The following is a 21,648-nucleotide window of genomic DNA, read 5'->3' as shown; positions in this document are numbered from 1 at the left end:
ATTAGGCTCCCCGTAAATGATTACATCTACCCATATTTATTTTATCTGTAAATTGCGTGTGTTCTCTGGTCGATTTGCCTGTTTGCTGGATGAAAAACCTTGCTATCTACGTCTGATACCGACCGACTCAGCCACGGAGTGAAAAAAGCCCACTAAAGTTCCTCGCGTCATCGACGGGATTCGAACCCGGGCCTTTTCCACCCGGTGTGGGGAGGACGGTGACGATACCACTGTACTACTGCGCAGACTTGGTTCAGGGGAAGAAAGTCTTAAAAAGCATGGTAAAAACAGACACGAAGTCTTCCATTAAGTATAAACAAGTGGAAAGAAAAGTGTGTATGCTGAGCGCCAAAGAAACTATGGATATGAGACAACGGTATATTGTGTTGGTAAATTGCTTGTATTCTCCGGTCGATTTGACTGTTTGTTGGACCAAACACCATGCAACCATCGCCAGAGACTGACAAAAATCATCCATATTCGGAAAAAAACGTCTGTAAAAATTCGTTGCGCCATTGACGGGATTCGAATTCAGGCATTTTCCACCGGGTGTGGGAGGAATGATTATATCCACTGTGCTACCCGCGAGGGCGACAGGAAGGTATAGTGTTCTAGCAATGGTTTATCGGACCTTTTTAAGTAGGGAGAAAGAAGTTCATTATTCCTCTGTATAGAGGAATATTATTCACCGCACTTGGAATACTGTGTTGAAGACCAGAAGCTGCATCTAACTGAAAGACGTTGAACTTTTAACAGAGGGTACAAAGAAAGACAGTCAGTTGTGGGCTACAAAGCTTGGCAACTAGACACCTTGTGGAGAGGGAAGCCTGATTAATGTGTATCAGGCCCTTAAGGGAATGGGTAAAATGGAAAAAGGAGGCACATCCTAGCTGATAGGCGAGAGACAAGACCTGGGGGTGGGATAATATGAAATATTAGGTTGTAAAAAGACTGGATGTCGTAAGTTTACCTTTTAGCAGCGTGTTGTTTATCACTGTAATAAATTACTTATTTTATTTACTTCATTTCACATAAGGTGGACGAGAGACGAATTTCTGGAATGGGAATAATGAGTGATTGGGGAAGGTTTTTCCTTTTTTTTTTTTTTTTTTTTTTCCTGCTGATGCAGTAAGTCCACTTCTCTGCATCATATAGCATTTTAATATTAATACTAATGTAAATATTGTCTCTGTTATCACCCTAATCAATTTTAATGCGAGCAAAGCTTCATTAACCGAAATCTGCTAAGCATTTAAAGCTCCTGAGTTATTCCAGGCTACTGAATTATAGAAAGAATGATTATTACAATTGATTCAATAACAACATAACAACCCACGTACTTTACTAGTTCTTCAACCTTTCACAGCAGAATTTTTTGCATAACAAATATTACCCAATACAGTATATATATATATATATATATTTTTTTTTTTTTTTTCTCTCTCTCTCTTAATGCGATACTTGCTGTCCATTGTTGATTTAGTCTAAAATCTTACTGGTGTTTATGATGAAACTCGAGGAAATCACACAATCTGATCATATAACTTTGATAATAATATCGTCGACATAGTAACAACCAAAACTCTCTACGCCCAGATGGGAAAACACTTGAGATAACTGACTTCCAAAGACTTTCGTTTGTAAGTGAGAATCTCTGACTACAATAGCTCGAACTACGGAAATCACAAAATTGGCCAAGGATACAATTTCCAGAATTCATAAGAGAGAGAGAGAGAGAGAGAGAGAGAGAGAGAGAGAGAGAGAGAGAGAGAGAGAGAGAGAGAGAGAGAGAGAGAGAGAGAGTGTGTGTGTAAAAAAGATTTCATATATTTTAAGACTAAATATTGAAAAATGTGTCTATTAATCTTGTTTTATTTACAAAAATGTTTATTTGATAACAACACACTTATTTTGTTGTTTTTTGCCTTTTATAATCGTCCATTGGTATCTCATGTACAAGATTCCAACAGTAGTGTGCCAACATATTTGGACTTCATTTTCCCTGGTATTTTTTTTCATTTGAGAAATATCTTGGTGAAACCTTTCACAGCGTTCATCGGAGACCGCTCCCAAGTTTTCAGGAAAAAAATATAAATGGGAATGCAGAAAACGAAGCTCTAACGACAGATCTTGGTTTTCGGTCATTAACCTACGATATTTGAAAACTGAGGGTGATGAGAACTTTAAGCATATATCTGAGTTTTTGAACATTCTTACTAGAATCATTAACCGACCTGTTAAGCATGTGAATAATAATTCACGTGCTTAGCAGATCGGTTAATGAAGATTTTCTCAGGTTATAATTGAAGTTAACTTCGCTGACATGCTTTTCAAGTCTGGAATAGGCCAATTACAGTGCTTTGAATGTGTCAAAGGAGAGTTATTTGTTTATATAAACAGACCCCATATGTAGAGAATCGGTATCTAACGATTATTCCTGGACTATTTTTTGTTTCTTTTTCTCTTCTATTTTTTGCCTGTGGTTTAGCCTAATTTCACTCTGCATTTATTTAATTTTTTAATGAGAATTTTGCACTAAAAGTAAAAATTTCGTTTAAAAAAAAAAAAAAAAAAAAACCACACGGAATGTCTTCACGTGCAAGTAAGCGAACAAAATGATTACTTAGTTCTTCCTTAAATCTTCGCCGATCTGCTGGCCTCAGGTCGTTGCACTGTAGGCACGCATGGTCAGCCTTACATGATACCGCTTAGAATTAAATCGCATCTTGAAGCGACAGAACAGTTAAGAAAATCTGACTGCATGCGGAGAAATATGGAAATCAGAGGGTTCCTGTAACGGATGGCTGAAGACGGAATATCGATTTTTTACTTTGAAAGTGCGGAAACGAAAGTAAATTGGCAGGAGAAAGCAGCAACGATCAATCGACACAGTTAATAAGCTTTTAAAACGATAGAAACTCAGTTCGCAAATTACAGGAAGTATACGAGGAAGGTCGGCAATTGGGATGGGCCCGTAGCGATAACACTCAGCCTGCTTATTAATTCAGGCTGGAGATGTCTTATTAGCGAAGTTCTATTAGGGGTACTTGCCTTCTTAGCCTTCTAGTAATGAGCAAATACAGCGCCAGGGGACTAAGAGTGATACACCGTGGATAATTCTCTGACCTTCTGTTGACTTTCATTAGCCTCTATTTTTGCTAAAAAAAAAAAAACTTTGCACTTTTCGGTCATCCCCACTGATTTACATTCGGTCATTGGCAATCCGATTTTCTCACTAGCTTAGAATTTTGTCATGCGCACATTGGTTAAAAAAAAAAAAAATCCACTACAACACGTTGATTACTCATTTCAGAATATTCGCCACACCAAGGATTTCGACAAGTTACCACAACTACAATTGATGAATAGGCTTAAAATTGATGTATACTGCTCCCCAGAAATATTTGGACACCACAGCTTGTGGATTATCAGCAAGGTATACTTTCTATTAAATACAATAAATATTGTTTAATTCTCCTTTTATAATCACGTGCAAGTAAAACTCTAGAATTTTTTTGAAACTTTTTGTTTACACGATGTCAAACCGTAAACACCAATTGGTATAAGTCAGTCTGCATACCATTTCCAAATCTCGGTGGGCCATCGGGTGGTATGCCAAGTACTGTTTCTTTTGTTACTCCGCAAAAGGACAAGACAATCTTTCCCAACAGCATATAGTGGATGGAAGTTAATGTTTACAAACACTACATTCCACTGCTGAATAAATTAATGAGAGATTCTCTGGGGTGAATATCTCTATCATCCCAGATACCTATCCCTCGTCAATACGGAAGGGAGTGTGTATTTTAAAGTAACTAAATAAATAATTTAAGAAATAGAACTGTCATAAAAATTAAGCCAGAAAACAATTTTAAATTAATAACAGCTGAATTACTTTTATATGGTTAAAAACCTTAAGATTCATATTTAAGGATCTTAAACTTTAGAATTAATTCTCGATGTTAATAACAAAGCTTACCTTGCTTGCTAAGACTTGTTAAATCTTAATGTGAAGGGAAAAAAAAAATCTTTCTGCTTATACTCCGGCACGGCAACCAAGTCAGTAGAGTTTACAATAAATCGTCAATACAAATATTTATCGTATTTAGTAGTCACCGGACTGAACCCCGGTCTACTCAAGGAACGCGTGCTATGTACTCTCTCTCCTGACCACTGGGCTACGTCAAATTAGGTCCAAGATGGTTTTAAAAAAAATGTTCCTTAACTCAGATTAAAGTAATTCTTTGTAGTTATCAAGTAGGGAAGATTTGTTTTAACATCAAGTATAGTTTACTAAAATTTTAAATTGACGATGCCATTAATATATCAATAGGAGAGATCCTTACTGAATCAAAATTAATTATGTGAAACAGTTATTAATTAAATATTGTTTTCTTTAAGAAGTTCATGTGACGAATAATTCTAATGTATTGGACCACATTTGGATCTAAAATTGGACTCGGGGTGATTAACTGACCGAAAACATTGACAAGAGTCCCTACATATTATTATGGGCATAATCACTATTTCAGTTGCTATATTTAGGAAATAACAAACATCTGTTTGTATGTGCTTTCGGGTCAAGGTTCCATCAAAAAATAAAACCAGCTCATTGCACATCATCTAACTCCAATCAAAGCTGCGGACTGCATTCCAGTTTATTAAAGGTTCTTGACAGGTACGGTATTTGAATCCTCCCTTCTGTGGTATCGAAGGTGACCCAAAAGACAAAGTGGGAGGGTTACGAAGGCGAGAAAATCGTTAAGAGTCAACATACTATGCTCAGTCTCACTCCACCCTTTTGAAAGAGTGAGTGGAGTGAGGTCAGCAAGCACCCACGAGGTGGCCTAGCTTCTGGAACATCGCCGGCGCGTGCACAGAGGTCGAAAATTAGGCGTGCCTTGAAATGCACGTCTTTATAAGTTGGCATCCACTGCTTAAATACTAGAGAACTTCGTAGCAGGTGGCTGGTGGGACAAATTATGAGAGAAAAATTGGACGAGAGAGAGCCAAAAACAGTCTTACCATTTATGAATACCTCAGATATTCCCCGAAATACTGTTCACTGTACACTTATTCACAAAGATGAGGTCGGTAAAGCTCTTTTCCAAACATTAGGGTAATGCACTAGGGGCACCTTGTAGCGAGCTTTAGTAGGCCGTGTATCCTGCCGCCAGTTGCTGCCGATAAGAGAGTAAAGATTGCATTCAAGGTCTCATATTGTTGGCTTTATGCGACTGGTAGGTGGGTATCCGGAATTTCCCGTTACACAGCTGTAGGTCATGGCCTTTATTGTCGTCAGAAATAGCCAAGCTTTCACGACAGCGATGTTGAGAAGATTTTAATCTAACCGCTCAGTTAAGTGAAAAGATTAACACCCCCGCAGTACTCATCGTTTCAATAATCCCAACTGAAGGAACTTTCCGAAATGGTGCCACTTGTCCTCCTGCTGCGAAACTAATCATTCTATTTCTTTCATTTTGTTTCAATCCTAATTTTATATCGATGTTAAGGTGACTTACCTGCGTGAAACACCTCATGTTTCTGGTACACAGCCGAGCCAGCCTCATCTGGGATGTACATAGTGCAGCAGAGATTTTTTTCTGATCCGGATTTTCTGGATCGGGATGGAGTTGTAATTGGAGACTGAGTTGGTCAAAGTGGTGCTGCTCTTCTGTCATGGCATTCTGAAGAGCAGTGACCAGATCTAGCAGTTCCTAAAATAAATAAATAAAAAAAGTAAATAATAATAATAAAATAAACAATACAAAGTACATTTAAAATGTTCCCAGAAAATTATCACAATAAATCTTTCCATGATGGAAAATGGCAAATCATGTCACTTCTTTCTCGATAAGCTTATCTGGAAGTAGTTTGCAACTTCTAGAATGTTTAAGATGGTAACAACACGTTGCATTCTGGTTTCTCTTGTAGCGTTATCCATTGTGTTTGCAGAACAGATGGATTTTTCGAGAAATTTATTACGGCAGGATGATGGTATGATGTCTCGTATGATTCACAAAGAAAATGACATGTCAGATTATAAGTTACTGTGAGGCAAATTCGAATGAACAGGAGCAAAGGCAAAGTAATGTTAGGAGTTTTATTTATTTTTACCCCAAACATTGTCCTTTTTGAATGCATCGTATACTGTATATGATATCCAGGGCCTACACAAATTTGTTCAAAATCTGGGTGCCGCTTCAAAAAATTAATCACCAACTGAATAGTACCAGCGCTTGGTAGCAGACTTATGTCGCAAGTACATAAATAGGCATTTTTTGCAGTATTGTTCAAAAGTCTGAAATAAGCATTTCTTCCGGATTGGCATTGTCTGTCGCCTCTATTTATAGGGCACCACAGGAAATATTGCAGATGTATCCCTGTAAAGTGAAGGCAGTAAACGAGTTGCTGTTGCGGGACCGTATCATCGATCTTTCACCGTTTCTATGACTCAACACCTGAAGCTGACAAAATGAATGCCTGGTTTTGAGCAGACCACGCTCGGTTCCATTGGGATGGATGAATACTTGAATATGGTTGGCAAACAATCGTCACGAAATTCGTGAGACTTCTGAAAATGTTGAAGTCTAGTGTACAATTTTGCGAAAAGCCTACATTATACTCTATTCTCTGTATTTACAAGGGATGTGTTCCTGGGACGATAATGGACTCGAATATTAATACTCTAATGAATTACATACACACACACACACACCATGCAGTTGTCTCGAACGATTTTCTGTTTTCCCGTTCTTAGCATTAGGCTGAAAAGGCATTTCTAGAGTATAATTAATATTTCCTTGTCCTCTTAATGTTTTTGTGGCCAGCAGGACAAACTGCGTTGTTAACGCAATGGTGTTATCGCAAACATCAGAACAAACTTTGCCTTCACAACGAGTTACGTTGTGAAGGCAAAGTTTGTTATTGAACTACATTCAAACAAATGACACCGCCAAAAAAGTGTCACATCTTTTAATTTAATGGCAGGTTAACCTTTTGGCGATCCATTTGTTTTAAAATAGTACAATACTAGAGCAACTTATTGTAAAGACAAAGTTTCATTGAGATGTTTAGGGTAGTTTAAGTCATGCTGGCCACAAACAAAAATACATGGAGGGGCAAGGCACTTCCTCTATGTTCACTAAGATCAAATAGACATTGGCCGTTTTATAATTTTGAAGCTCTAATTGTGTATAGTTAATTTTCATTCGCGTTAAATATCCAAAAATAAAAATTTATATTCTGTGAAATATAGCTAGTCCAACTATGAATCCTGTTATTTAACAGGACATACACGAGATATTATAGCTCACTTGAAATCTTAAGACACTTGCGCAAAAACGAATCGAAAAGTCCATTCTCAGCCCATTCAAAGAATTTGTGATCAGCGAATGCGGCGGATAGGGTGAACTTTTTTTAATGAGACGATCACCAGTGACTCTTATGCTGATGTTAAGACATCGTCAACGTGAAACCAGACGATGAAACTGCTCACACCTCTCCCGTGTCCTTAAAGTGTTTCATAGACAGCTTCTTCCAAAGGGATTGCGATTACCAAGTACAGAGCTTAGCCCCCCCCCCCCCATTTCTTTTTGTGTTTTTTCTTGAGGATATGGTGGCAAAGACCATGGATAACCCTATGCATTCACTTTAACCCATAGGTTTGCCTTCTGATAGATAGTGGCATACTGTTTGTGTGGGGGGTGCCTCCAGTGATTTCCCACATCTGCGCCGTTTACCTCTGTGTGGTAATCCAATACTCAGTAAAAGCCAGAGGTGTAAGTTGTGTTGTTTTGTGAAGTGTAGTGTTGGGTTGTACTCTGGCTTTTCGCCCCGTAGCCCTCATGTTGCCCGCCACTAGCCTCTGAGAGGTAGCCAGGCGGTTCCAAAGCGCTCTGGCAGGTCCTGCCGCCTAATTGTCTGAGCTTTCAGCAGCAAGGACCTAAAAAAAAAAAAAAAAAGAAAAAAAAAAAGTGAAGTTAGATTGAGGGGTAAAAGCTGACCTTTTACCCCTCAATCTAACTTCACTTTTTTTTTTCTTTTTTTTTTTTTCTTTTTCTTTAGGGGGAGAGAAAATGTAGAAGTATGGGGATGAGAAGGAAAACATCCCCAGAGGTTCAATGGAGGCAGATCACCATTGACATTGAACCTGTGGGGATGTTTATTTGGAGCACATTTCTCCCGTTCCCTTTTCCATCAGAGGAAAAGGAACGGGAGAAAGGATAAAAGTAGCAGTGCTAGAGTGCACAACGTCGCCAGTGCTATCAGTCACTTTTCAGTGTGATATCAAATCCAGTGGTGTATAGTCCAATTCATGGATGTTCAATCCGGTGAGTATATTCAAATCAGAGTGTGTTAGTCACGTTCTGTAGGCATGTCCAGTTTATTAATCCGTTTTATGAAGGTCAGGTAGATGTGTCCTAGTTGCATATTAAAGTTGCGTTTGTCAGTCGGAAGGGGTAGAGTCCTGGTCAGGAGTTTAAGTTGTTTGTCCAAAATTGGTGCTATTGGCATTTTCATTATCTTGATCAACACCCCTCCCGTGACAGATAGCGGTTTCAGGTTATATCTGGGTAAGCTAGTGGATAACCATTGCTATTGTAATGCTGGATTCCACCTTGTCTTGGTAAGTATTTTGCCATACGGATTTGTATTTTTTCATTTATTTGTAGCATTTTGAGAAATGGATATCAACGCCAGATATGCAAATTATAGCTGCGAATAATATTTTTGTAAATTTAGAATTGTATGGGGTGGGGGAGATGCAAATCGTTTAATAAATCCAATCTTCAGATAGTCTTTATATTAGTAAGGTGGCAAATAAACAAGAAGTTTGGTTGCCAATGCGATAATCGTAAACTATTTTTTCTGGTATCCTAAAATGAAACAACTTTGAATTTATTAATATAGTATTGATAGTGAAGTAATTGTTAAAGCCTCAGATACAAAATGTATGTAATGAATTCTGCATTTATGCGGTTAAATTGATTACTGCGGATTAAATAATTTTATGTCAGCTACGAAGACTGAAGAGTTTCTTTATCAGGAAGGTAGATCAAAGCTTAATCGTTAATGTTTCCTTATGCGTTATCAAGATATGGAATTTTATACAACCTGTTGGTGATATAGTCCATTAGCTAATCTAATAATGGTGGTTTGGTTTGGTTTTTTTTTTTTTTTTTTTAGGAGCATTAGCAACTAAGGCCATATTGCTCCGGGATATGCAGTGGTCATTCCCTGACCTTTCCACATCCTCCGTATTTGGTGGCGACGGGCTCGAACCCCGGTCTAATCAAGAAGCCTGTGCTATGCACCGCTGCTCCTTCCCACCTGGCTACGGAGGCGCCTAATATAATGGTGCACTAAAGACCATAAATTTGTAGTTTAATTTTTAATAATGCGATAAGTCAAGTCAAATGCCCTAGATAAATCTGTGTCGATGACATCCACTCAATTATCCCTTACGTATAGGTAGAGATAAAATGATAGAGGGAGGTGAGATTCGTCACAACAGACCCAACAATCCATGAAATGAAGGTGATAATTTGGGGTAAAAATTAATCTTAGGTTGAAACTGGGATAATGATCACCCTAAGATTACGCGCCTTTTCCAGAAGAAAACGAAAGCTGTATTTATTAGCTACCGTTGAACACATTTAAAGCTTTGCCTGGTTTCAGTTAATGTACACTCCCGCCTTAAAAGTTTGGAATCATTTCTTTTTTCTTAATTTTCAAAATTTTTATTAAAATATTTCATATTATGTATAAAAATTCAAAAACTTGAAAACTTAAATTCAAAAAATTTAAGAATTTCTAGAATATTTGAAAACATCCCAGAAAGGTATAGAAGGCTCCAGAATATGGTAGAACATTTTAGAAGATTCTTGAACTTTGTAGATGATTCTAGAAGATTCTTGAAAGTGGGACTATTGTTTCAATATTATAGAAGATTCTTGTGTTTTACAATACCATAAATTGAGGAGTAAGAGATGTAAGTTATAAAATCGAACACCCGTCATTCAGAAAGCGTTTGGTGTAAGTTTTGTTTGGACAAAAGAAAAGTTATTTCATGAGAAGTATTGGTAAATATTACAAATAGAGAGCAGAATCCAGCATACTTCAGGGTAAAGTAAAATGACTAACACACACGAACTCGCAGATGAGTATGAAATAACTCCTCCTATGATGAATATAAAATGTTCAAGTTTATATCTGTTGATTATCCTGCGAAATGCTGATTTTACACCGGGATTCTCTGTAATATGCTTGCTGAACTGCTTCGATATAAAGCTCAGGCAACTGCAGTGCCAGAAATGACTGGATATTTCTCATAATACCCATTTTTCAATTTATACAAGCGGCATTCAGACTATCGACGTCAGTCAATGAATTCATTTGACCATGTTAAGAGTAGGACGTATGTTTCAAGAATTCATCAACAGATGAAAATCCGGATTTGCTAATACAAACAGGATTCGTTTCTCTCTTCATGGTACTGTCAACACCCACAGCTAAGTCATTTTGGATAAAGGAGAATCCTAAAGCTTACTTCAAATTGTTTACTCATATCTTCATTCTGGCGTATATTTCCCCCAGTGAATAGTGCAAAGATATGCCGGGATTTTGTGAGGCATCGTGCTGCCTTGAATTAGCTGAAATTCAGGCAACCCATTTGCAGAGTTTCACTATCGGCGAAAACCTGACTACCGCTGGAATTGTGTTGTGTTACAAAGGCAGTTTACACAAGAAGGATTTCTTCGATCAAAAATTGCACACGTAACTCAGAACACGAAATTGAACTTCACTGAAATTATCGCATAATACTGAGCTCTGCATACACTACTCCCGCCCACAAGAAATAAGCAACACTCCTCGTGCCATGTTTAAACCACACATTCAAAACATGCATAACTCAATCTAGCTTCGCCATAGATTGAGAGCAGAATCAGCAACTCCGCAACACATGCAAAAATAACGGTCAATGTGCAATTACATACATTCACTATTAAAACAATGCCACCTAGCACGTGTTTCGTGCATCTGCCCAAGTAGTTAAGCACATGTAAGAAATGTAGTCACGAGATATATTCTAGACTACATTAGTTTAAATTATCAAACATGCCACTCAGCTAACTCCGAGTACGAAACAGCTCCCTTTACTCCACACGAAATTAATCTCCGTCATTTTAAGGTTGCCCAAGATTCATAGTTCGAATGTACGCAGTCATTCCACCAAAACCACCAAATGTTACCAAGCATAAGATAAATATAATCATGCGATACATCCACTTTCTCTTCACAAACTTTCTCTTAAACAACTTCATGGTTGCAGCGGTCCGAAAACCCTTATTAACACCTTAAAATCGAAAAGAAACAGTTGACTTAGGCTAAGAGCCATCAACGTTGGACAATTGAAGAGTAGAATCCGTACTGTAGACGGATAAAAAGGCTATAAAAACATTCTTGAACACTGAGGGCGAGCCGAACGAGGCTCTTGCCTCAGGTTAAAAGCTGAAAGAGGCGCCAAAATAAAGATTAAATAATTGCGAACATTGCCATCATTAACAGTAGGGAGCAATTTTCCATTCTTGCCTCAGGTACTAAAATGGCTCGGCTCGGCACGGCCCTGCGCAACATAATCCAATATTCTCAGGAAGAAATTTTATATTAGAAGACAGGTACTTTCTAGCAACTAAACAACGGGGTAGGGGGGTATTGCAAATTATGGTTTTGGCGCCCCAGTCGCATGATTTTAACCCAATAGAGCTTTTATAGGATCATCTAGACCGCCAAGTCCATGAAGTCTGCCCATCTTCACATAAATTTGCAGCAAAAATATTGAAATGATTAATCTATATAATATTGGTGTGAACACACCATAGATCACTCTTAAAGGCAAAAAACTACATTTGTAGTGTAAAAGGGCATCATTTTATCTGTATCTCATATTGTGCTCCTCCTTCACAACGAGTTGCCATGTATTGCACTACCTCGAATAAATGATTAATATCAACAACTACATTGATTTTTCATCAAATTTTTCACTTTATACTGGCATAGCTAATTTAAAAATAATAATAATTAACGGAACTGTCATACGCTGCGATTCCAAACCTTAAAGCGGGAGTGTAGCAATAGTTCTGACCATGGTTGCCATGACGATATAAAATACGTTATCTGATAACGACAGTTCCAGAATATCCATACATATCCTTAGCGTAATTTATTACTGGTACATGTACTGGTATTCGTGCTACTTCGTCACCTTTCCCAAGGTATAGCCTGTCTTCTGCAGTTCCACTCTTTCATTGATGCTGTGGCTTTTATGTCTTGCCCCCCCAGTTGAGTATAGTCCGCTTGGCGACGTTATTGTTACTTCCTGTGTGGTCTTCATGTCGTGACTACCACCAGAAGATCACGGCGACGAAGTTTTAAAGAAAAAAAAAAAAAAAGAATTCTTTTCACCGATCGCGCTAATGTTCCGCTCGTCTGACATATCAACTGAAGGATCCACTCAGGACACAAATGAATGGCAGTGGGTCAACTACTAGACATTACTGCTCCTTGCGTCAGCTCTAAAGTTAAAAAAAAAAGGTTCATTTTCTTCTTGTCCCCTTAGGCAGTTTCGTGCCAGTTCTACCATTATTAGAATACCCTTTTTTTCTTTATCCCTTTCTCCTCGTCATACTGACTTGAAATGGTAACTACTACATCGGAATGCAATGCTTTTTTTATTGCGATTTTTTCCCGCTAGATGCCGTTGTTATCCAATGACACAAAGTAGTTCCAGTAGCAGCAATTGGGAGAACGGTTTTTCCTGCTCGAACACGTCAGTGTTTCATCGACACTATGAGAACTGATGTGGCTGTTATGCTGTTAATATTAGAGTCAAAGATTGAAGGAAGGAGAAACTGGGGATCAGGATGAAAGAGGGGCTAAATACTGTATCCAAACTTGGCTAATTTTCTGCTGAAAATGCGGATTCATCTCCTTTTCTTTAGCATAGAGAAAATATGAACAATGATCTTTTTCCTCATTGGGCCTTATTTAAAGATTAATTTATTCTTGTCAGATGTTATGCGAATTTTATTTATTTCTGAGATTACAGGAATTATTAAACAGGGTTTTTAGAATCTATTTTGGGATAAACAAGGTCGCACGACCGATCTGCAAGTAACCATTTCAAAAACTAAAATTCAAGACGTTAAACGTTCGCTCAATTCCCTCTGCATCCATGGTTTCTTTTCATTAAATAGCATTGCCAAGCGTTTGGGTAAGTTACTGGTTTTTAATAAACTGTCTTCCAAGGGCGATTGCTCAATTTGTGAGGTAAGCTGATGGCAGGATTAAGCCGTATGGAACGAAGACTTGGTTTTTCTCAAAATAAAAATGTTATTTATATGCATTTTGTGGTTCAGCAAATCCGATAGACACCTGGAACATTTTTAGTGGATAAGGAGGTCTCTGATGAGGTTACAGGTTCGTGGTGCATTTCTTGTAAACAAGGAGATAGTTGCTGGAGCACAAAAATGGCTGTAACTCGAAAACAAAGCGAAATTAGACCTATGTTTATATGGATTTTTTAAAAATTGGCTTTTGAGCCTAAATCCATCTCTCAAGTCGTATTTGTCCTTGTTTTCTTAACGATTTGAAGATTATCGTGTCTCTCTCTCTCTCTGTTTTATTAACTAACATTTATTTTACCCTTTACGTATCTCTAAACGTTCAATAAGTAATGCTGAAAGTAATGATGTTGGCAGGACCTTACTTACACTTCTCTTGTCGAATTTGATCTTTTTCTCGTTACCTCTTTCGTTTAGATGCTCCAGATTCATATTTTCGCTGGGTTATTAACTATTAAATTGAACTAAATTTCACAGTTTTCGGATCTCAGCTTATATAAATTCTGAAATCTATGGGTGGTCCAATTAAAATAGTTTCCGTAGAACGAAATTTCTATATAAACGAACGGATTTCGAGAGACCTGGGTACGCATTGTTTGCATCTCTGGCCTTTAGACAATAGAGCGGCTGCTGTAGAATGCACGAATTAAATACTAAAGGGGTATTCCACAATTTAGTGGTGTGCATAACACATTTACAATCGACTCCCACATACTATATCGAGAAGTCGCGCTGGTCAACTGCTTTCTTGTGTTCATAGCCAGTGGAAAAGATTAAAGCATATTCCGACGCGGGTAATACGCCGTGGTAAACCTGTGTTCTACTTTTACATCCTATTAGAGAATTAGGAGAGAGTGATTTTCCTGTATTCTGGAAATTAATCTGTTCTTAGGCAGAAATGAGTCATCCACACCTGTCTGTTTACATGGTAGATACAAGTGGGCTCTAGTTTAGATCAGGGCGTTAAAAAAAAAGAAATCGCTTTAAAAATTTGCTATTGTAGAGGCCCTGCGAGGCTCGACGCTGGCGCCTCATGTTCCTGTTCATTAGTACGCCCCTGGACGTGGAGCGGAAGATAAAAGCACTGGCAGACCTCATTATGTTGCATAAATCAAAAATGAAGTTTATATATATATATATAGAACACGATAAACTTCATAATATATAAAATATATATATATATATATATATATATTTTTTTTTTTTTTTTTATTATTAACATATTTGTTTCCCCTCCCTATTTTTCATGGGATCCTTAGTCTTGTATCAATTGTATACTTGCGTTTTAGCTCCTTAAAATGAAAACAGGATCAATAATGTAGAATTGAAGTAATATCAGATCAGAGTATGACTACCGTAGTTCCCTGCATACATAACCAGATGTGTACTGTAAGACACCTGTCTTACAAAATTAGAGGTTATCTAGGGGAAGCGATTTAAAACTTGTTAATCGTGTTCCAAGAAAGACAATTGGAATGCAAAGCACAATATAATCGAGAAACAGAAGAATGTGTACCCTTCCGAATTCCAAGCCGGAACGAATGGGATTATGGTCAAGGAGAATGGAACACTTTGGTCATTTAGGACGCTGTTAAAAACCGTAAAAGCTAGCTTTGAAATGAAGGATGGAAAACTTTAATTTCTATGATTACAAGAAAGTAGTACAGTATCTCAGAAAAGTAGTATCTTTATCTGGGTGAGATTAAGAAATGTTGTGTGGAAAACATCGAAAGTTTTTGGGGCTGAGATGTTTGTTATTTGGTTTTTAGGAGCATTAGCAACTAAGGCCATATTGCTCCGGGGATATGCGGTGGTCATCCCCTGACCTTTCCGCATCCTCCATATTTGGTGGTCACGGGCTCGAACCTCGGTCTAATCAAGAAGCGTGTGCTACGCACTGCTGCTCCTGCCCACCTGGCTACGGAGGCGCCTTTGGGGGCTGAGAAGAAGGGAATGATGCATGACGTTCAGCTCTTGGAATGCGACAGAATCTGAGAAGGATTTTATTGGCCTAGTGGAGACGTTTAGAGGGGAGCTTGGTGTACTGGGGGAAAGATATATAAGAAAATTTTGGGGAGCGCAAGAAAAAAAATAGGGGGGGGGAGCGAGGCAGTGTAAAAGTGATGCAGTGTGGTGTAATGGGTGCATGTCCAATAAACGGGAAAAAAATCGTGGCGGGAAACTGATGTCGAAGAAAAGGGATAAATGGAAAAAATTAAGAACTTTGGTAGCCAACCTTTTGAAGGCGATCTTCCCTTAAAGAGAGCAGGGCAAGAATTGTAGGAGGGACATTCCAGTAATAAGCGCATAATAAGGAAAAGAAAAGAAGGGCCCAGCTAGAAACAACCCCCTCACAAAGGAAGGATGGTGCTGTTAAAAAAAAAAAAAAAAACAGAAAGGCAATCTGTTCTGCTTCGCAATCTGTTCAACCCATAAGTATGACAAAAATAACAAAACTTAAGAAAGGAAATAGGAAAATTAAATTGTACAGTGTAGTTCCCTAGTAATTAAGGTTAATTGAAGTTAGGTGCATACAAGGACGGACTAAGGTATTCCTCCGCTCCGGGCAGAAATATTATTTCGGTGCCCTTTGCATATCCTAGAAATCTGCGTAAGGTTTTGTAAAAAAAAATCCTTCCCTTGTTCTTCAGCTTCAGGCGCCCCCGTAAGAATTGCGCCCAGTGGGTCTGCCCTGTTAGTTCGTACCTTAATCCGGCGCTGGATGCATAACTAGAAACTTTATATAGATGTAGTAAGTTTGGATTTAAATAGTATGTGAACAAATTACTGATCTTAATGTTCATACAACTACAGAGTTTTCTAATTTGCTCTAAGGAACCGGATAGAGAAAGGACTGACTGATTTTATGATTGACTGAACAAGCTGCAGTATTTTAATTAAGAGTTTTGGTGGATGAAGAGAGTGAATATCTGGTGAAAATTTTGAAATGAAGGAATTAATGATTTTTAGTGATTGCTTATGTACATACCTTATCTTAATGTTTTGTTAGTTATTTTGTCTCCTCTAAATTGCCCATAAGTTACACATCCATTTTGCCCAAGAAAACAAATTATCAAAAGCTGTAACTCTCATTGTAACCAAAATATTGTAACTATAACATCCCTGCCCAGATAGCATGTGGGCAGGGATGTTATGGTTAAGGAACAAAAATAATAACAGTAGAACAACGAACCCTCCATAGTACCTTGCTGAGGCCAACAATTTTAAAAGAACGGACCCGTTTTGGTCAAATGGTTCCTCTGCAATTCTATTTACGTTTCGAGAATCATGTACAGATAAGCATTACACCTGTGATAATCTCAAACGCATCACAAGGTCGTAGGTCTTCTGCGTTGCTACTGTAGGTGTACACTCTTCTACTCAGTGTACTATATATATATATATATATATATATATATATATATATGACTGCATATACTGGTCCACGGATTTTCGGATTTGCTAGAAATCCGTGGACCAACTTCTTTTCCAACCAACTCTCCCAGATTAACACAAGTAAATTGCAACATGTTTAATTCTAGGAAAGTGACTCATGTACATACAAATTTTTCGCTAATTTTCTAATACAGGGCACCTCCACTGGGATGTACAGTTACAAAAGTTCCTTACTATATCTCATTACCAAGAAGATTTATTTACAGTTCCTTTAAAACATCAATTGTGTTTTTCCTTCCACCTCACAAGCTAATCAAGTCATTCACAGTTAGGATTTCAGAATGCCTTTCTCCTTTCCCCAGGACTATATCTTGACTAGGTATAATAATACTAACAGTACTTACAATTATTTGTCTCCTTCAGGTTGGGCCAGCTCCTTGATTTTAAGGCGACTTTCGATTATGGTCTTCAAATCTGATTCCTTTGTTCTGTACCCAAAAAAAAAAAAAAAAAAAACTCGCCAACCAACTCACTCCAATACTGCCTACTCACTTAAAACCACCAACAACTACTTATACTGTATATCCTTTTTGTCCTCAATTCTTCCCCTTCCCTTATTTTAATAGATTTGATAATAGAGAGCTATTAAGTGCTCCATAATTCCTATATTCTTTTATATTATGAAACAACAGGGATTACCTTTATTTTAGATATAGGAAGCTTCTTTTCCAACCAACTCTCCTGGTCCAACGCGCTAATAATTCTTTGGGAAGGCGATATCAAATTTTACAAAACATGTGGGACATCTTCCCCACTGTCAGAACCGTAGTGTTCAGACCACTCAAGACTTCTGTCTTCAAACACCATACCTCTGGCAGCAAGGAAACCATTACGTGGATTGACATAAAATTAAATTTTGAAGGTCTGAACCGCTTAATAAATATGGACCGATTATTTTCTTCGGTCCAGTAGCTTTACATTAGAGTTAAATTTAGGGGTCTAAAAAAGTTTAATGGATATGGGGGGAATTATTCTATTTTTTTAATATAATCCCAGATTAGTTCCATCGTCCTTGACCTTCTTCGTATATTTCTCCTGGTTCGGATCATTTCGGGGAAATTTAACTTGACCTTTTTGTAGCTCACCCTCCTTCTGGGAATTTTGTCTTGCCCTTAAACATTTTCCTAACGACTTATTCCTAATCCTAATTAATTGTTCACTGAATCAGCCTAATTTGTAAGAATATTCCGCTGTTAAATGCATATGTATATTATTACTTTATTTATTTATTTATTTTTTATTATTATTATTATTATTATTTTATTTTATTTTTTTTTGGTAAGCCAAATTTTCACTACACACACTTTATACTACCTTTGTAAAAAATCATTATTCAAGTCTCTGGAGTCTAAAGGTTAGATTTCCATAGGAGAACTGTGGTTATTTTGATCAGTCAGGTGGAGCATTGGTTCCTTGTTTTTGAGCATTGTTACACGGAGTTTTGCTGTGTTACTTTTTGCGATACCCTGTATTAATGGGTCTGGGAAGCATAATGACAGAAAATGGGAAACGCCTGGAGGGAATAAAAACAAGAATTTCAATGGGCAGAGGCATTTAGTAATAGAAAAGTACTATTGAGAAGAAATTTCAAGAAGGAATTAAGAAAGCAAATGGTGAAAACATTAATATGGACTGTTGCACTATAGGGCTCACAGACATGGACACTGCGAAGAGAGTAGATCAGACGGCTAGGAGCTTTCGAGATGTCGGTGTTGGAGGAGAATGGAAAGGGTGAAATGGGTGGTGGACAGAGTGAGTAACGAGGAAATATTGAGGAAAGTAGGAAAAGAAAGTTAGTAAAAGAACTAAGAAGAAGACAAAAATAACTTTATAGGACATGTTTCGAGAAGAGAAAGCATGTCGAGGAAAGTGATGGAGGGGAAGATGTGTGGAAAGAGAGCTGTTATGTTGGGGGAAGGAGAATCGAAATGATGGATTGGACGGGAAGAGGAAATTATGCAGGAATTAAAAGGAAAGCCCCAAGATAGAGAAGCATGGCGTCAATGGAGCCCTGAACCTATCTGAGGGCAGAAAACTTGAAGAATGTGTCTGGATTTTTTTTTATTTTTTTTAAGCATTGTATTCGTGTATGCGTACGAAGATGTTCAAAGTACAGTACAAAAATCTTTCTTAAGAAATTCCCTCTCTCCAGCTGGTACGGGATCATTTTCCTTTAACTGATGTAGTCGTGTGCTATCTGTGATGCCCTAATTATACGTAATGTCGTGTATCTACAGTAAGAAATTCAGCTGTGTCATTCAGTCTTAGAAAACTGAACTGCCCATGCGTACACATCTTTAAACTTGTCCTGAAAGCAGCTTATAGCCTTATGTTTTGAAACGGTTGATTTATTTACAGTGTATATGTTTTATTAAGAACGAATATAGTGTGTCGAGTACACTACAGCACATTGGTACGTGTACAGATCGGAGTGTTACAAAAGCAGTTTTGCAGAGAATCGTTAAGCCTTAATCCCATGCAGCAGATTAAAAAAAAAAAAAAAAGTCAAAACCGTTTAAAATCGAACAGCCAGAACCGGTTATGAACAATGTAACGTTTTATGCTCATGCCCGCTACTTACTCTACCGAATCAACGTTAGTGAATGAGTTAGGAAGTGACGTCATTTTGGTCTCGCATTTTCGTTACCAATCGGTTTTCTTCAGTCCGAAAAATTTAGCAGTTTTCACACAAAAAAAAAATTCCACATTACTTTATATTCCCTTTAGCCAATACCTGTGATCATCACTGGACATACTGAACATCACGATAACACTTATATGGACATTAAAATAATTTGTCAGTTAGGTCGAATTACATTTTGATGTAAAAATTACATCAAAATAATGTTAAATTACGTAAAATAATGTTAAGACAATTTCTTTTTGGAAGCGTGTTCAAAAAAGAAGCTAACATTTGACCCGCTATTCATATCGTTGTCATGGCAACCAGCCACAGAGATGAGGAATGAAACAGCAATACTGTACACCTTACCTATGGGGATATGAAAATTATTACTTGGAGAGAATAGAAACTACAAAGAGGAGTTCCAGTTCACGCATGCGTGCTTCGTTGTTCTGTTAATCTTGCAGTTAAAAAAAAATAAGAGTAATTAGTTCCGCGAAACTATGCGCATCTCTGTCGCTTTTTTTACCGTAGATACGACAGGATGTTAACACGACTCGACAGCCGTGTCGTGTTAACATCCTGTAAGTAGACTTGAAAAGCAGATCACATACATACCCTCATGTTTAATCCACTCACTGCATTCTCAAAGTCATCATCTTCGCTCCACATCAACCGCTGGATTGTATTCCAGTCGAGGTGTGGTCCTGCCATCTGGTGGAGAAAACATTTATATTAAAAATTGTACAATTCCTTAATTTGCATATTTTATTAATGCAGGATAATATAATTTGCAAATGTTAAGATTCTTTTGTAATTATTTAATTCAGAATAAGAAAGCAAAACACTTAGTGTAAATAATTAGGCCTAATAATTTGAAAATTAAAAATAATAATAAATGTTAGAAAACAAAAAAAAAAACTAGTTTTAAAATAGTTGAGTTTTGATTTTGTTACAGTAAAAACCTTAATGGTATGCATATTATATTACGCTACCCCCCGAGATACTGCTAATCAAATTATCTTACATATGATCAGATTTAAGAAACCAGTTTGTATGGTGGTGCCATCTAGTGTTTATACACAAATAAAATAAAAAAAAAACAAAACTTGTACCATTTTTTTTTTTTAATATGCCGATTGCTACTGATTTTTTTTTCTTTTAAATCCTTTTTTTTTTTCATACCGATGCTATATATAAAAAAGAAGTTAATTTCTTACGCATTAAAATTAATTTTTTTGATTTTGTAACAATACATAATTTTTAAAAAATTCAAAAATGAAAAGGCTATTAATTGATTAAAAAATAATTAAATATTTACAATATTTTTAATAAAAAATTCTTTCCCTAGAAATAGAAGTTAAATTACTGTACTCTACTACATCCAGTGGAGAAAGGAGTTAACTCGACTGTTTTTTGCGGCAACCGATATGACAGCGCCCAATTAAAAATGGTTAACTTTTTTATGACTATGTATTGATTCGATTCGAACAGTACTCTGGATCATCTTGTTCCCGGTTGCTTAAAAACCAATCTTCGATTTAATTCTTCTTCTTCGGGAAAGAGTTCGCTTGAACGATTAGGCCACAGCTCCAAATTTCTTAAGACTTCATTGCCAAAGCAGACGTTGATTGTTAAAGTCACGAACCCCAAAAATATTCAAAGGGCGAGAGATTTGGTTGGTTCAGATGTACACCGTCAGTGGCGCTTTTATGCATAGGCATACTAGGCGCGCTGGGAGAGGGCCCAAAAAGTCAAATACATACTTTTGTAGCAGTGAGCTACTCATAGTCAACAGCACCTTATGCTCCCCCCCCCCCCCCAAGTTGAACTGAATGCACCACTGATTGAATTTTTTTTTTCCATTCATATGTGGATCCTGTACATAAAAATGTTCATGCATACATCAAATTGAGAAATATAGTACTCAGGATGCTCCCACAAACAGAAAGTATCGTTTCAACAGGAGTCAAGCAATTGTCCAACGAATTGTGCTTTCTTCTCCACAGTTGTCACCATTGATGAGACACAGATCCCGTTGTGTCTCATCTATCTTTCTCATTGATCCTTCTTGTCTAACAGAAGTTGGACAAGCTTGATCTTGCCCTCCTGATTGAACCAACACTTGTCCAATACTGATTCACCACTGCCCTTCGTTGCAAG

General features: G+C 37.4%; 1 protein-coding gene across 1 annotated transcript in view; it reads right to left on the bottom strand.

Annotated features, from left to right (window-relative positions):
- LOC150090129 (uncharacterized) overlaps nucleotides 1-21,648 on the bottom strand; it is a 202,421-nt gene that overhangs the window by 115,285 nt on the left and 65,488 nt on the right. The window contains exons 3-4 of the mRNA XM_090389758.1: nucleotides 20,104-20,199; nucleotides 5,523-5,717 (exon numbers count right to left, since the gene is read on the bottom strand). Coding sequence (XP_090245884.1) covers nucleotides 5,523-5,717; nucleotides 20,104-20,199 — 291 coding nt within the window. The remainder of the gene's footprint in view (nucleotides 1-5,522; nucleotides 5,718-20,103; nucleotides 20,200-21,648) is intronic.

This window comes from Mastigoproctus giganteus, chromosome 2, assembly GCF_048544385.1.
Source record: "Mastigoproctus giganteus isolate SK-2022 chromosome 2, ASM4854438v1, whole genome shotgun sequence".
In the NCBI taxonomy this organism is placed as follows: Eukaryota; Metazoa; Arthropoda; class Arachnida; order Uropygi; family Thelyphonidae; genus Mastigoproctus; species Mastigoproctus giganteus.
Note: the sequence above shows the minus strand (reverse complement) of the source record. Positions and strands in the feature narration are given on the sequence as shown.